The sequence below is a fragment of the Lactuca sativa genome, chromosome 1 (genome assembly GCF_002870075.4).
Source record: "Lactuca sativa cultivar Salinas chromosome 1, Lsat_Salinas_v11, whole genome shotgun sequence".
NCBI classification, from domain to species: domain Eukaryota; kingdom Viridiplantae; phylum Streptophyta; class Magnoliopsida; order Asterales; family Asteraceae; genus Lactuca; species Lactuca sativa.
Window position 1 is genome coordinate 11,259,179 of NC_056623.2, and position 15,418 is coordinate 11,274,596.

The 15,418-nt window shown below is 36.4% G+C and overlaps 1 protein-coding gene across 1 annotated transcript; it reads right to left on the reverse strand.

The window, feature by feature from the left end:
- Nucleotides 1–7,549: 7,549 nt before the first annotated feature.
- LOC111904182 (uncharacterized) lies at nucleotides 7,550–8,285 on the reverse strand. The gene is made up of 4 exons (XM_023899967.1): nucleotides 8,193–8,285; nucleotides 7,942–8,082; nucleotides 7,659–7,767; nucleotides 7,550–7,578 (listed from the first exon to the last, which is right to left on the reverse strand). The coding sequence occupies exons 1-4, from the start codon at nucleotides 8,283–8,285 to the stop codon at nucleotides 7,550–7,552; spliced, it is 372 nt and encodes a 123-aa protein (XP_023755735.1).
- Between the last annotated feature and the right edge of the window lie 7,133 nt (nucleotides 8,286–15,418).

Genomic DNA, 15,418 nt, shown 5'->3' on the forward strand with positions numbered 1-15,418 from the left:
GAGATACTCACGACAAGCTCGAACCTCAAAGTGAGCGATGTATTTTCATCGGCTACCCGCAGACATCCTTTGGATATCTCTTCTATAGACCGAAGGACAATGTTGTCTTTGTTGCGAGGAGAGGAGTTTTCCGAGAGCGAGAACTCATAAGCCAAGGAGACAGTGGGAGGCAAATCGAACTTGAAGAGATTCAAGAGTTGATAAATGAAGGAACCTCTACCGCTGGCACTCAACCCGAGGAGGAAACTCCGGTTGAACCGATTGACGAGTCCTTACCTCTTAGATGTTCCGATAGAGTTAGAGTTCATCCCCAGTTTTATGGTTTTCATATTACTATCGAAGGGGACACGTATATTAGTGATGGTACACTAGTAAATCCCGATGAACCTAATAGCTATAAGGAAGCCATGGCAGGCCCGGAGTTTGCAAAGTGGAAAGAGGAAATGGATAGCGAGATCCAATCCATGTATGATAACCAAGTTTGGAATTTGGTTGATTATGTGCCCGGACGTAAGACTGTTGGGTGCAAATGGATCTTCAAGAAGAAGATCGACGTGGATGGAAACGTACACACATATAAAGTGCGATTGGTTGCGAAGGGCTTTACTCAAACTCCCGGAGTTGACTATGATGAGACCTTCTCACCAGTTGCGAAGATAAAATCTATTAGAGTGATGCTAGCAATTGCCGCATTTCATGATTATGAGATTTGGCAAATGGATGTCAAGACCGCTTTCCTTAACGGGAAGTTGGCTGAGGATTTTTACATGGCTCAGCCAGAGGGGTTTGTGGATCCGAAGCATCCGAATAGAGTGTGTAAGCTTGAGAAGTCCATTTATGGACTTAAGCAAGCGTCTCGCAGATGGAATCTTTGCTTCGATGAGAAAGTCAAAGAGTTTGGATTTGTACGATGTGAAGACGAATCTTGTGTATATGTCAAAGCTAGTGGGAGTATAGTAAGCTTCCTCGTTCTATATGTCGATGACATATTACTCATAGGAAACGACATCCCGACTCTGCAGGAGGTTAAGTCCTGGCTCGGGAAGTGTTTCGCTATGAAGGACCTCGAAGAGGCTTCTTACATTTTGGGAATAAGGATAGTAAGAGAAAGAAGTAAGAGACTAATTGGACTTAGTCAGAATACTTACTTAGAGAAGGTACTAAAACGTTTTAGTATGGAGAACTCAAAGATGGGAGAATTACTGATACAAAGTAATGCCAAGTTGAGTAAGACTCAAAGTCCGAGTACCGAAGCTGAGATAGCGGAAATGAGCCGAGTACCATACGCTTCCGCAGTTGGCTCAATCATGTACGCTATGACTTGTACTCGCCCTGATGTAGCCTTTGCTTTGAGCATGGTTAGCAGATATCAAGGGAATCCTGGCAGAGCACATTGGATTACGGTGAAGAATATCCTTAAGTACCTTCGGAGGACGAAGGAATGGTTCTTAGTCCTCGGAGGGAGTGATGACTTGAAGGTGCGAGGGTATAGTGACGCCAGTTTTCAGACCGACAGGGACAACTACCGTTCGCAGTCGGGCTGGGTCTTTACCCTAAATGGAGGAGCAATGACATGGAAGAGTTCCAAGTAGGAGACTGTAGCTGATTCAACGTGCGAATCAGAGTACATTGGAGCGAGCGAAGCGTCGAAGGAGGCAATATGACTAAAGAACTTCATCGGTGATCTTGGAGTTGTACCTGCCATAAAGGAGCCCATGGAGATTTTCTGTGATAACGAAGGAGCGGTTGCCTTGACCAAGGAACCGAGGGATCATGGTAGATCAAGACATATCGACAGAAAATATCACTTCATTAGACATCATGTAGAAGAAGGACAACTCGTAGTGAAGAGGATATCATCAGAAGATAACCCAGCAGATCCGCTTACGAAGGGACTGAGTAGGGTTAAGAACTTGCAGCATGCTAGGAGTATTGGGCTGAAGGATGATATTAGCATAGATTAGATAGTATTAGAAATGTGTAATAGGTAAATGCAAGGTTCTAAAAGGCGTGAGGCGTGGCGTGGCGGCAAGGCCAAGCCTCAAGCTTAACGAGTTATGGCGAGCCATGGCGTTTTTCAAGGCGTGATGTAAGGCGGCGATTTTGTATTAATTTATAATTATATTACCGCATAAATATAAATTTATATCAAATATACCTAGTTTTTAGAAGTGTTATATCAACAACTAATCACAGAAAGTTAATAAAAAACACAATACTTGTATGTCCGATTAGAAAATGTATAAAAAAGAGCAAAAAAACGTGTCTCAAACGAAAAAACACGCGCCATAACACGCCATAATGCGCCATGGCACGCCATATCACGCCTTGCCACGCGCCACGCCGAACAGCAACGTTATGAAGCTTTTCGTAACGGCGACGCCGTGCCTCACGGGCGCCAAGGCGCGCCTTTTAGAACACTGGGTAAATGTAATTAACATTTGATGATTAAATAAAGGAGTTTTATTTATGAGTAATGTTACTATCTTATGTTAATTGTTTAACTATTGTTTCTCTTTGCATGTTTTGACTTCCAGAATAATCGAGTTTATTAGAAATAATCGAATTGTTCAAATTATCCACAATCGTTCATATGTTGGAAGTAGATATGAATGAAGATTGTCATGAATTGGTGTGTAGATTGTCTAAATGGTGTTAGACATAGCAAATGGTTGCTGCAACATTCATGAGTGCTTATGAACTAGTTTTGAGCATTGGAACAAACCCGCGCTTGCTGGAATCACCTTATGGAATATGATATAAAAGGGTGATCGCAAGACGATAATATCATATAGTCTTAAAACCTAGATATATGGTTTTTTATTTGTTAATTGATTGTACATTGATAATGCGAAAACGCACCAGTAACTCGGTGTTATAAAACGCATTGTTGTGTATAGTTGGTTAATGAATAAGTAAATGCATATAAGTCGAAGTTTATCTGTAACTTTTATCTAAGAAGGTAAAAGTGATATCTCGGCCGATCGATGATTTGATTTGACTTATGTGCCGGGCCCGGTCAGAACTGAATTGATGTGTTCGATTAAGTTCTATGTCAAATAAATCAGAGATCGAGAAACCTAAATGCTTGACTAACCATTCCATAGGATTGTCAGCATGATATCTAACAAAGGACTGTACGATCCCTTATCTAAAGGACAAGATTGATAAGATCAGAGTTTGACAGCGTCTTTGAGAGCTACGATTGCAAACCGAATTGTACTTGTGCATATAGTTACTAGACTTATCCAAGTGGGAGACTGTTGGAATAGTGTCTAAGGCTACAACTATATTAGGCAAGTATTTGACCCGGTTGTGCATGGTCCTTTTGGGTTGCCTTCACCATAGCAACTTGATAGGATGATTTATAAAGAGAGAGTAAATATTATTAATATATTATGAGAATAATATAAAGAATAATATATTGTTATTTGATTAATATAAGTCATAGAATTAATTGGAATTAATTTGGTGACTTAAAGAGATTAATTAAATAAAGGGGTATAAACTGTCAATTGTTTGATAGTTAAGCTTTAGACTGTAAATCCTTATAGATATACAAGGGACGGATTCTAGAAGCTAGGATAGCTTCAAAATCGTCCAAGAGGAAAGGATTTGGATAGCCTTAAGAGAAGATTATCCAATTAGGGTTTAGGTTGTAACCCTTAAGGAGTCTACAAGTATAAATAGACCCCATAGCTAAGGCAAATCGGCACTTCACCTAAAGTAAGAGAACCATGGCCGATTTCCTCCCCTCTCCTCTCTCCTAAATCATCTTCCTTGCTATTGGTGTTTGTAAGCCATTAGAGGAGTGACAATTGTGACTCTAGAAGCTCCAAGACAACAAGATCAACAAGGATTTCAAAGGTATGGTTATGGATCTGTTTCAATGTTGTTATTTAACCTAAGTAGTCATTAGAAGTCTTGGATTCAAAGCATGTTTAATTAGAAAGCCTAGATCCAAGCATTAGGGTTTTGCATGCGCACGTAGGAAAGTTCTTATGGCTAAAACCCATCACAATCTCCCCCTTGGTGTATAGCTTTTTTTTTTTTCTTTTCTTAAATGACCCAACAAGCTCCCCTTAAAAAGTCGTTGGCTCTTCTTGTCAATCTTCAATGGGAGCTTGGATTCAACTTTAACCTTCGATTTCTTCACAGCATCAGGATGAACATATAAATCTTCAATGAATGACTTCATCTTGAGCAGTTGGTAATTTCTTTAGAATTTGACATTGAACGCACATTGGGTGAGGAGGCTTGATGTACTGATTCTTGAAAATTGGTGCTTTCAGCTTGAGAATCTTCATAGAGAACTTTAGAGAGAAAAAATCTTCTATATCACTTCAGCAGGTTTAAGATAGCAGCAGACTGATTGAGGAGGCTTCAATGCAATCCGTCACATAATCTTCAATTTCAGCTTCACCTTGCTTCTGGGGTTGAAGGATTGAATGTTGAAAGAATAATCTTCATTTCTTGCTCCTTCGAATGAGAATTCTTCAATGCTCACGGACAAGGTTTTGGCTCAGAAATCTTCAACACAAACTCCATGAGTCTTATCTATACCTGAAATCACTTTTCAAGACAAAACAAAACTAAAAGAAAACTTAGCATACAAATTAAAATAGAAACAAAAATATTTTTGGATTTTTTATTTTTCTAAACAAGAAATAAAATAGAAATAACACTATTTTTGGATTTTTAATTTTTCTGATTTTTTTTTAGAATTTTTAATTCTCCCCTAATATTTAAATTAGAAGAAAATATGAACAAATTTAACCAAAAATAAAATGATATCTAACTTTAAGAGTGATTTGGGATCAAAGTTGTTAGACAGCCTTAATCCACTTGTCGGTATCTTTATCTTCACATCTTCGTCTGATCGATCGCCAATATTGTGGTCCACTTAAACACGAAAAATTTGTGACAATATTTTGGATAATTTACCAATGACATGATACATGCATATATCTAATTGTAACATTACTATCATGATTGTCCCTAATTCTTAAATAAAATTTTCTTATGACCATTTAACTGACTACAACCAGGGATATTGTTGTCCATCTAAATCGAGCAGCGAGATCTACAGACAATCTGTATGTGTTTAATTTTTAAGTGTACTAGAACGTGTTTCCCGCTTCCTGATATGCCCCAGCCATCAAGAACTTCCAGAGTACTCCTTACGCCGGGTGAGTAGACAACCATTCAGAGAGAGGATAGATTCAGAATTCTATTACTTATTACTTCAAAGGGGTTGAGAAGTAGAAGGCACTACTAGAAAAACAACCTTTTACGGCGCTCATTGCGCGTCGTAAAGGGCTCAGACGACGCGCAAATGCGCGTCAAGGAAGGCCCTGTCATAAAGAGAGACGACGCGTTTTTGTGTGTCGTCTATAGACGACGCGCATTTACGACGCCCATTTATGACGCGCAATTACGACACGCAATGCGTATCAAGAAAGGCCTTGTCATAAAGGAAGACAACACGCATTCTCGTGTCGTAACCTTACGACGCGCGTGTTAATGACACACAATGCGTATCAAGAAATCCCCTGTCAAGAAAGGCCATATCATAAATGAAGATGACACACATTTTTGCATATCATAATTTTAAATGTTTAAAAAAATATATATTTATAGATTTACTAATTTTCAAATTAAATTTGTATTTAATGTCTCATAATAGAAAATAAAATATCATATACAAAAAATACAATCCATTGCATAAAATTTAATGTCATACAAATAATCATATACAAAAAATACAATCCATTGCATAAAATACACTCCCTAACTATCATGTAAGGGACACCTTGTTTCAGATATCATGTAAAAAACAAATCCTCCATGTCAAAAAATTGGTTGTTGTCCATCGAGTGTAGATGACAAATAATGACTTGAACATTAGCTGAAACCAATAAACTTTTATTAATCACACAATCAAAAGGCTGAAACCAAAAAGCTTTTAATTACACAAGAAACAACACATCATCATGAGAAACTACTAACCTGACCTGAATGGAGGAAGTAGTTTTCTCCAGCCAACTTTGTTGGTGTGGACTGATAAAAGTTATATCATGTCCTAGCAAGCTGCAAATAATACATATCAAAATTATTAGCAACAAAAATAACAGACCTGTTCAACCAGATTTAGGAAGTTTCATTGATGTCTCCCACATGTCTCTGTTTTAATAACTCATTAGTTTGTTTTATACATATAGCTACAGTTGTAATTTGATCTAGAATTAAAATTACCAACTCACTTGTTTATAAATAGAATGAGCTTGTAAATATTTGTATGTAAGGTTGGTTTATACTTCACTTCTTGCAGATTGGTAACAGGAGGGCATATACTGTTACCAACAGTCTTACAACACTAAATATACACACATAAGCCCATTTATGCACCAGATGTATGTTGCTTTTTTCTTTGCTCAGTCACATATGTTGGTATTTTCCAGCTACTCAACTAATCAATCGACCAGATAAAGATTAAAGTTTTATAAGATACAGGATGTTATAAAAACAGAAAGTTAGTAAAACAAAGTTAAAAAATAGAGCTCTGTCTCAGTTTACCTTAGTTTTAGCCATTATTTGTGGCTCAGCCTTCTCAACTTTAGCTGATGACATAAAGGTTTATTACCTCAATTGTATTCCCATCAATTCCTTCACTCGTTCCTTCAATCTCCCCACTGTTTTATAAACGAGCTATTGTTTCCACCTGTGTGATTTCCCATCAATATTGTTTCCACCGTCATAAAATACTTATAAGATGATCTTAGAAAGGTCAAGAAGACTTACAAGATGAACTACAGGATGTGCATAAACACCTCCATGTGGACAGAAAGCAGCATATGGTGGCATCATATGTTGATTTTGTGATTTTGCAAGTACAAAAAAGTCAACAGAAAGGTCAACCTAATAAATCTGAATGAATGAAGATAATTGTTTGCATGTTATACTTGTTGAGGACCCCACATATAAGGGCGAGGGGCATGACCAGATGCAACAACAGGATTGTAGTATGGTGGTAATGTTGAGAAGTGAGATTTGTGATCCCGAAGTATCCAAGCAATAAGACATAAAATATGGAAGATCCCTCACCTATATTATATGTATACCAACCTTAATTCAGACAAAAGAAAGTGGAAACAAACTTTATATACATAAAACATAAAAGAAAACGCTCATTGTTTCGTGTAGAGCCCTAAGACACCTGTCAAATTTAAACTGAACTTCGTCTGCAATTACCAATGCACCCCTGGACAGGAAGAAGAAGAAGAAATATTATATAATTCTTTGATCATTTATATTTAATGAGTATAATAATAAGACCAGAAAGTGAAAGATGGAAGAAGAGAGAAAATATCTAAGGGATACAATTTCAAGATGAGATGAGAGGGTGTACAAGAAGGTTCATGTACTGATCAGCATCGAAGGAGGTGGTGTTGATAGTGTCGAGAGTGGCGAATCTTGATGTGGTGTTGGTGGGAGCAGAAGTCTGAGAAGCTCGATAGCAGATCTCGAGTTCTCTTTACCTTATCATCATCTACCACCATTTCTTTATCTTATCATCATCTACATCATATGTTATATAGATTCATTTCATAAATTTATCACAAAAGGGCAACATCTAATATAAAACAAAGCTTAGTTACCAAGGGTAGATTTGGAATCTTCAAAACGTGATGGACAAGAAGCATCAACTACAAAGATAACAGCATATGCCTCCTCATAATATTTCTCCCAAATTGAACAAAGACCAGACTGTATAGATACTCATGAACCAATGACAAATTAGAATAAAAAAATAACAGTAACACTACAGATTTTTATAAAAATCTCTAGTGCTTGCTATTATTATGCTACTTTTTAAGATAAGATCATAAGAAAAGTTGGGAAATTTAGAAGGTATGAGATAAAAGAATTGGTTGTAAATACCTGACCTCCAAGATACCAAAACACAAGTTTTGTATTTGAAGTTTCTATTCGACCAATATTGACTCCAACAGTAGGAACAATTCGATCAGGGGGAAGGCCTTCTAAGCTTGAATATTGTGTCTTCAATTTCTCCAGTAAGGTCTAGACATAAAGAAAGTATTGCTCATGTCTAAATAGGCTTGTTTTACTACAAACAAAATGCACAAATTACATAAAAGTATGTAATAATGAAAGAGTAGAGAAATGATTACTATTTTTCCAGCCTTGTCAATTCCAAGAATCAGTAATTGAAACTCTGTCTTAGTGACCAGATATTTCCACAGTCCATAAAACAATGAAAACATCTATATCTTTCTTTCTTGCTTTTATTATTCTTAGTTCTTCTCCACCTTATAAAAGGAGAAATTGGAATTCTTAATTCAAATTCTGCATATCAGCATCTGGAAAACAAAATCGAAATTGGAATTCCTTTTACTTCATGACACGAGCTTGTTGATCTGGATTAACAAATTCATATATCAGTTATGTTAACTTACCTGTAGTTCGTCCTTGTGATCTTGTAGCATATAAATTTTAGGGTGCACATGCTTCAACTACACCCTGGGTTTAGAATGAAATATAGAAAAGTAAGCACCTTAAAGCTTTGAACTTTATAGTTAAATAAAAAAAATTGGTAATCATCAATTAATAATTAAAAAGAATATTAAACCTAATCATCATAAACATATTTGATTTCTGAAGATGGGGTTTTGTTTCTCCTCCTTGCTCACCCCCATCTCATGACTTGATTAGTGAAATCCCTTGTTAATCATTTAGATGAGATTAAGAAATAAACAACCTCCAAAAAATTGAAATTTTTGAATGCATTGCTTCTCTAGAAGGCATTCCCCGTTGCAACACATTATTTTCATTTTGTCAACAACAAAATAAAAAATAACATGAAGGGCACTTTGGCAAGTAATTTTAGTGCATGACAACCAACTTAGACATAATTTCAACACCATGACATTTTTAAAACGCCAACTGTTAGTCATTAGAAGGAAGGATGGAGGGAGATTATGCAAAATAACTGTCTTATTGTTAAATTTTGTGAAGTAAAAATCAGGGAAAAATAATTTACAGCCACAGGTACCATTTCTATAATTACTCTATGAAAAATGGGCATCTAATTGTGGGGAGACATGATGTATACCTATACAGATGATGTGCTTTTACTAGTATGATTTGTTAACTTTCCATAAAATTAAGAACCTTCACTTTTAGGATATGATCAGCTTCATATCTATACACAAAGGTGGTCATTAGTACTAAAAAAAGATTTTAAGGTAAATGATAATTGATAGAAAGACATAACTCCTCTAAGTTGGAACGTTACCTTTGTTGCCTAAAATATTCTAGCACATCTTCTGTAGAGCTTCAATTAAAATCAGGTTCTCCAGTGAGCATAAAAACAGGTGTCCACCAAAAAAGTCATAATTAATAAAAACCGAATTGAAACTTATCATAATTCATCTCTAATTGAATAAGTACAAACACACACACATACTTTAATCATCAGTCAAACATAAGTAAACAAATAACAAACGATTATCTAGATTCTAATTTCAATGAAGAATTATTAAATTAATTAAAGCAATTAACTAATCTCAACTGATGATCCAAATTGAAAAACATAACCATAAATAACGAATAAAGATACTCAACTTTGTAAAACAAAATTCAAGTAAAAAACTCCAAATAAGGATCAGTTCATTTATGATTTGATCATGTCTTCAAGTTTCCTAGATTACTGGAGGCTGCTAGTCGAAATGGGTGTGAGTTGAAGTATTGATCTTGAAGAAATAATTGTTTAAGCTCCAGGTCTGAAGTCAGACAAGGTGTCAATTTCTCAAGAATGGTAAAAGGATACAGAGAAAAGGGAGATGGGTAACAGATTAATAGTAGAAGACGGTTAAAGGCTTACACGATATGGAGGTAACCAAGAGAACAATCACCTTTAAGCTGCAATACAAATATTGCCTCCTTTCCAACATTGTACACCTGTAAAATTTCCAATTATTTGACACAACATATTATCTAATTTCATAAATCCTGAATTAATAAGAACAAATCTTGAAAATTAGGAGTTCTAAGATACCTTAAAAGTGATAGGAAAGATGCCCTGTTTCTTGTGCGTTTGCTTGAAACAGTTAAATACAAATGTAGAGACAAAGCCCAGAATTGAACTGGAAGCCCTAACCTAAGCACATCAATAAGCACACAATTATGAAAAACTGAAAAATCAAAAATCGAATCGGTTACCAATCAACTAAAATAAAGCTATCAATCATCAGTCTTAGAGTCCTCTATTTCACTTGCTGCATATACCTGCTCTGAGTTATTCCATGTGTACCTACTTGTGTCCATTGCACTCTCTGATGAAGGCACAAATGCAGCCTGACACAATTACAAAACATAATTATTTTTCTACTTTCTTTTAAATGATCAGACATGAAACAAAGTTTAATATTTCATGCACCTTTTGCTTGGCAAGGGTATCCCAGCTAATATCCCTAAAATACGGATGTTGTTTCACCTGCATTTATCAAATTATTCAGCTTCCTGTTCACAATGATTAATGTTGACCAAGAAAAAGAAGAAAGCAGACCTCGGTTGCTCCCCTAGCTTCAAGTCTCTGGTTAGGATCTTCTGTCAGTAATCTGCACAATGATTGAACTCAGAAAAATGTATTTAAATTTTAAAGATGATAATTAAAAAGTTTCTCTTATTGATCAATGAGATCCTGGGCATCAGGGCTCATTTCATCAGGCACTACAGGCCAGGGTATGTTACGACTGAGAATGTTGTCAAATATCATTGAAAAAAACAGTGAAGAAAAGGTAAGATTACAGCAACTAACAAAGAACTGAAAGTAGAACCTGAGGGTGCTCTGCATTGAATGGCTCAAATAATATTACACCAACAGACCACCAATCCGCTGATGTACCTGAAAGATATTTGAATAAAACATTTTAATGCATGAGATTTTATAAGCAATTCATGTCATTATTATATCAAGTTAGTTGTGAACAAACCATGTCCATTTCCCAGAAGAATCTCGGGTGCCAAATAGTGTGGAGTTGTCCAACAGCAGAGTGGTTTTTGTGTCTTTCTTGCTGAGTCTCAGTGGCAGACATAGATGGAGATGAGAGAGATGACTGAGTCCCATTATCACCCAATAGTGATGTGCCACTCACTGCTGGACCAGATACATCATATGTACTGTTAATTAGGCCAACCTTTGACAGCCCAAAATCTGTTAACTGCTCACAAAACACAAAACAATTATTACCGAAAAGGATCTTCATTAGAACCCTAAAAAGATTCAACAAGTTGATTAATCCTGAAATAACTGTGAGAATTTCTTAAACTTAATTGTTGTTGGAAAAAGAAATTTTGCCTCAGATAAAGAGCATTCTAGAGTATGCCATTCTGACCATTGATGTAACAGTTCTTCAAGCTTCTTTTTGCTCTTCCTAAAATTTTAAAACATATTATTATTTAATTATTGAGTCATAAATAATATCTCCATTACTAGACTAATAATAAAATCTATTATATTGACATCAACCTTGATAACAACTTGTAAATAATTTGAAGAGAATTTGGTTCATTGTCATCCTGAAGTGCCCTTTTAATAGTTGTCATCTGTAAGTTCATAACAATCAGTATCAGATCCACTGATTATCTAAAAACATGATTTTACAGCTACAGACATTTCATGATGCAGAATGGTTTATACAACATTTAAAAAAAGCCTTCAAAGTATATGTTTAATAGAATGTATACCTCTATGTATGCTTAACATGCCCCAATTTCATTTGGTAAAAGAAGAGTAACCAACAGCTAGCCTTTGATCACTGGTTCTTGTTAGTTTTTGGTTAAAGCATAGGATTTTTAGATTGAAATTAACTTCTTATCCTGATCTTATTATAAATCCAATATGATGCAGATGTAGCTTTAGATCCATATGATGAATCAGATTGTTTGGTTAAAACATGAAATTTTTATTTATTTGTAGTAGTGATCCAAAAGATTTATTATAAAGGTTGGAAATTCAATACCAATATTATACTCAATTTCATAAAGAATGCAAATCTTACACGAAAGGTTAATCTTTAATGTTAGAATGTGACAAGTTTGAACCCATCAGTTAACTAACCATGAAATCAATAATGGGGATAACAAGTGTGCTGAAGAATAAAACATAAGCAAACAAATCGGGTAAGATAGATTGAAGTTTGAATCAAACATGGATGAAAAACGAGCTCAAATATGTAAAAAAATGAAGAAGATGAATATAAAAATAAATACGTACCGTTTAATCTCCTTCTCTTTCTTCAGCCTCATGTTTAAAAAATCTTCCACCTCTTCATCCGCTAACCCTCCTTACGCACGAAACAGGTGACGACGCCCGAGAAGTCAACCATCTCATGTAATACCTTCACCATTGTTCCCTTCGGGGACAAAAACCTTAAAATCATTGTTGTTGTGAGCATAAGTAGTCACAGAGCCCCAATCGCCGACTCTATGAAGGATTTTGTGAGGTCCGATTCCAGGGGTAAAGAGCCCTAGTTCTTTGTCGATTTTTTTTGATTTTGTGAGAAGGGGCGTTGAAGCGAGGTTTAAGAATTATAAGATGAGGAACGTAAGAAGGAGGTTTTAGATGAGATCGCCGGTGAGGGAAGATTAATGGAGATGGAAACTAGGGTTTTTGAGGGAGACAGAGGAGAAGAATAAGAGGTTAGACGTTCTTGAAAAAAAAAGCCCTAGTTTTAGTCCCCATTTCTTAATAGGAACGCGCATTTGTAAAATTATAAAGAGACATTTCTAGACGACACGCGTTTAACATAAGCACCCTCCGTGTTTTTTTTTTTTTTTTTTTTTTTTTTGGTTTTGTCAGACACTAATTTTAGGGCACGCAAAAATGCGTGTCCTAAATACTTCAAATTTCTAAAGATCTGACATTATTTTTAGGGCACGCCCTTTTGCGTATCATTAATCAGTGCATGTCGTAAAAAGCGTGTCATTAAAGGTCTGTTTTCTAGTAGTGAGGTTGCATATGTTGTGTACCAGGTCGGATTAGAAGTCACGCAAAGGAGACAACATATGGATAACAGATAAGAGGTATTTCACATATATAACATGCAGAGAAATAGATTTGCATATGTTGTGTACCAGGTCAGATTGGAAGTCACGCAAAGGAGACAACATATGACTAACAGACAGAAAAAAATAAAATGATATTCTACAGACCTAATTTATCGGAATTTACCAGTTGCCCCATCCAACCAGAATTAAGGACAGAATCCACACATCGAGGAAAAGTGAATCTAAAGTTCTAGATACGGGTTATTTAATGTTACCGATAGATTCCCTTGTATATCTCCCTGCTCAACCTATCTGAGCGTCGTGACATCAGGTTAAACGGATCTAACTAGGTCAAAGTTTTTCAAGTCCTTATATTCATTAGGTTCAACTCTCCCTAGTCAAGTCCATTTAAAATCTTTCGTGCCTACCAGCGCATCGAGCACAGATCGTAAACGATTCAACTTAGGTACGTTATGCCGATTCAGATTGCCTGTTATCACTTGCTAATTTCATTTCCCAAAACATCTCCCTCAAGCATATTTCATAACCAACATATTTTTGATTTTCTGATTTTCTAATGTTTTTGGATTTTTGAAACTTTTCTAATTTTTGTTTTGTTTTTATTTCTCCCCCTAAATTTGTGCATAGGAGATAAACGAAAGTAAATGCACAAATTTAAACTATCCTAACACAAAAATTAGTCTTTATAGCGAATCAGCTTAAGAAAAACTCAGGAGTATAGAGAAGAAAACGCAAACCGTAAGTCACCGATTGAATTTGCATCCAGAAGGTTCGAGAACAGCACGCATAAACTCAGAACAGATCCGAAAATTCTTCATGTCATTAAGCACAAACCCCGTGAGTGATCACTTTCCTTTCTTCTCTTCCCGCAAAGGACACATACTCTCAAACAAATGTCTGAATGTTGTACAGTTGAGAGATGTCCCCAATCATATGCCAGGAACAGCCACTACCAACAAACCGAAGTATGATGATATGCCTCCATGGCTGCTCCGACACAGAGCGGGATCAGTTGGTCTTTGGAACCCAGTCCATGTTGAAACTGGGTCGACCTTTGTCATCCTTGCACAGTACTCTCTCCCATGACATGTCCTGCTTATCACAAACAAAAGATGTAGAAATATTAGAGTCATTAGTTGATTTGGGAGAGTGAGCCTTTGGAACCCATTTGTAGTTCGGTTTGACCCATTTCTTGTTCGATCTGATGGGTGGCTCAGTACTTGCTTTTGATCTTGATGTCGGCCTTTGAGATGACTTTGATTTTGGCTTCACAGGAGCATCTCTTGGATTGGACTTCTTGGCCGACATTCCATTCTTGCCCTTGGGATTTAGATTCTTCGCCTTATGGGATTGATTCTTGGCCTTCAGCGCATTCCAGTCACCATTGTCTGAGCGTGACCTGGAAGGGTTTCTTTTGAAGTATCTCCCACTTGGCACGTTTTTCCATCCTTGTGCGTAGTAGGGAACATACGCGCGATTAGGACAGTTTCGAGCAATGTGACCAGGTGTTCCACAGTGCAAACAAGTCTTTTTCTTCACTGGGAAATTGTTTCTTCCTGCCCCTGGTGGCGTAGCCTTGCCTTGTCTCTTGTTGTTCCCACACGCACAGTTGCAACAGGCACTCTGTTTAGCTTGAAATGGTGGCCTGTATTTACCAACAGTAGGTTGATTAGAAGCAACAGATTCAGAGTTCAAGGGGTCGTTTGTTTGTTTTGAAGAACTCTCCTTGTTCTCATCCTCTGTTACTTTGCCTGCACAAGAAGTAGCAACATTAGTATCTTCAATATTAATAACTCCTCCTGACACAAATCCAGCTCGTTTGCCATATTGAAGATGTGGCTCCCTGTCAGTTTCGTCCTGTGTCATAAGGATGGATGTGTAGTTATGATTATAAGGAGGAGGTACATTATCATACCCTAGACCCTTGTTTTGATTTTCTTTGAATTTTAACTGGGTTTCATATAAGGACTCGATTGTCTGACTTGACGCAGTATAATTTTTAAAACTAACGTCTGTTTTTCCACACTTAATTTTTAAAGCGTCAAGTTCTTTAGTTACAGCAGCAAGTTGTCTCTTAATATAGTCATAATTTTCACACTTGTTGCTATACTCTTCCTGAAGTTTCCTAAAGTCCTTGGTTTTTGCTTCTAATTCAGCCTTCAGGGGTTTCTGTCCTTTCCTGAGTTGATATCCTTCATATCTCAGGTCCTCAACTTCTCTTTTAAATAGATCAATTTATTCCCGAAGAAATTTAATCGTAGCTTCACAAGCTGGAGTACATGTAATTCAGTGACCGGAATGTTTTTAGAACTCATTGTTTCTCTAC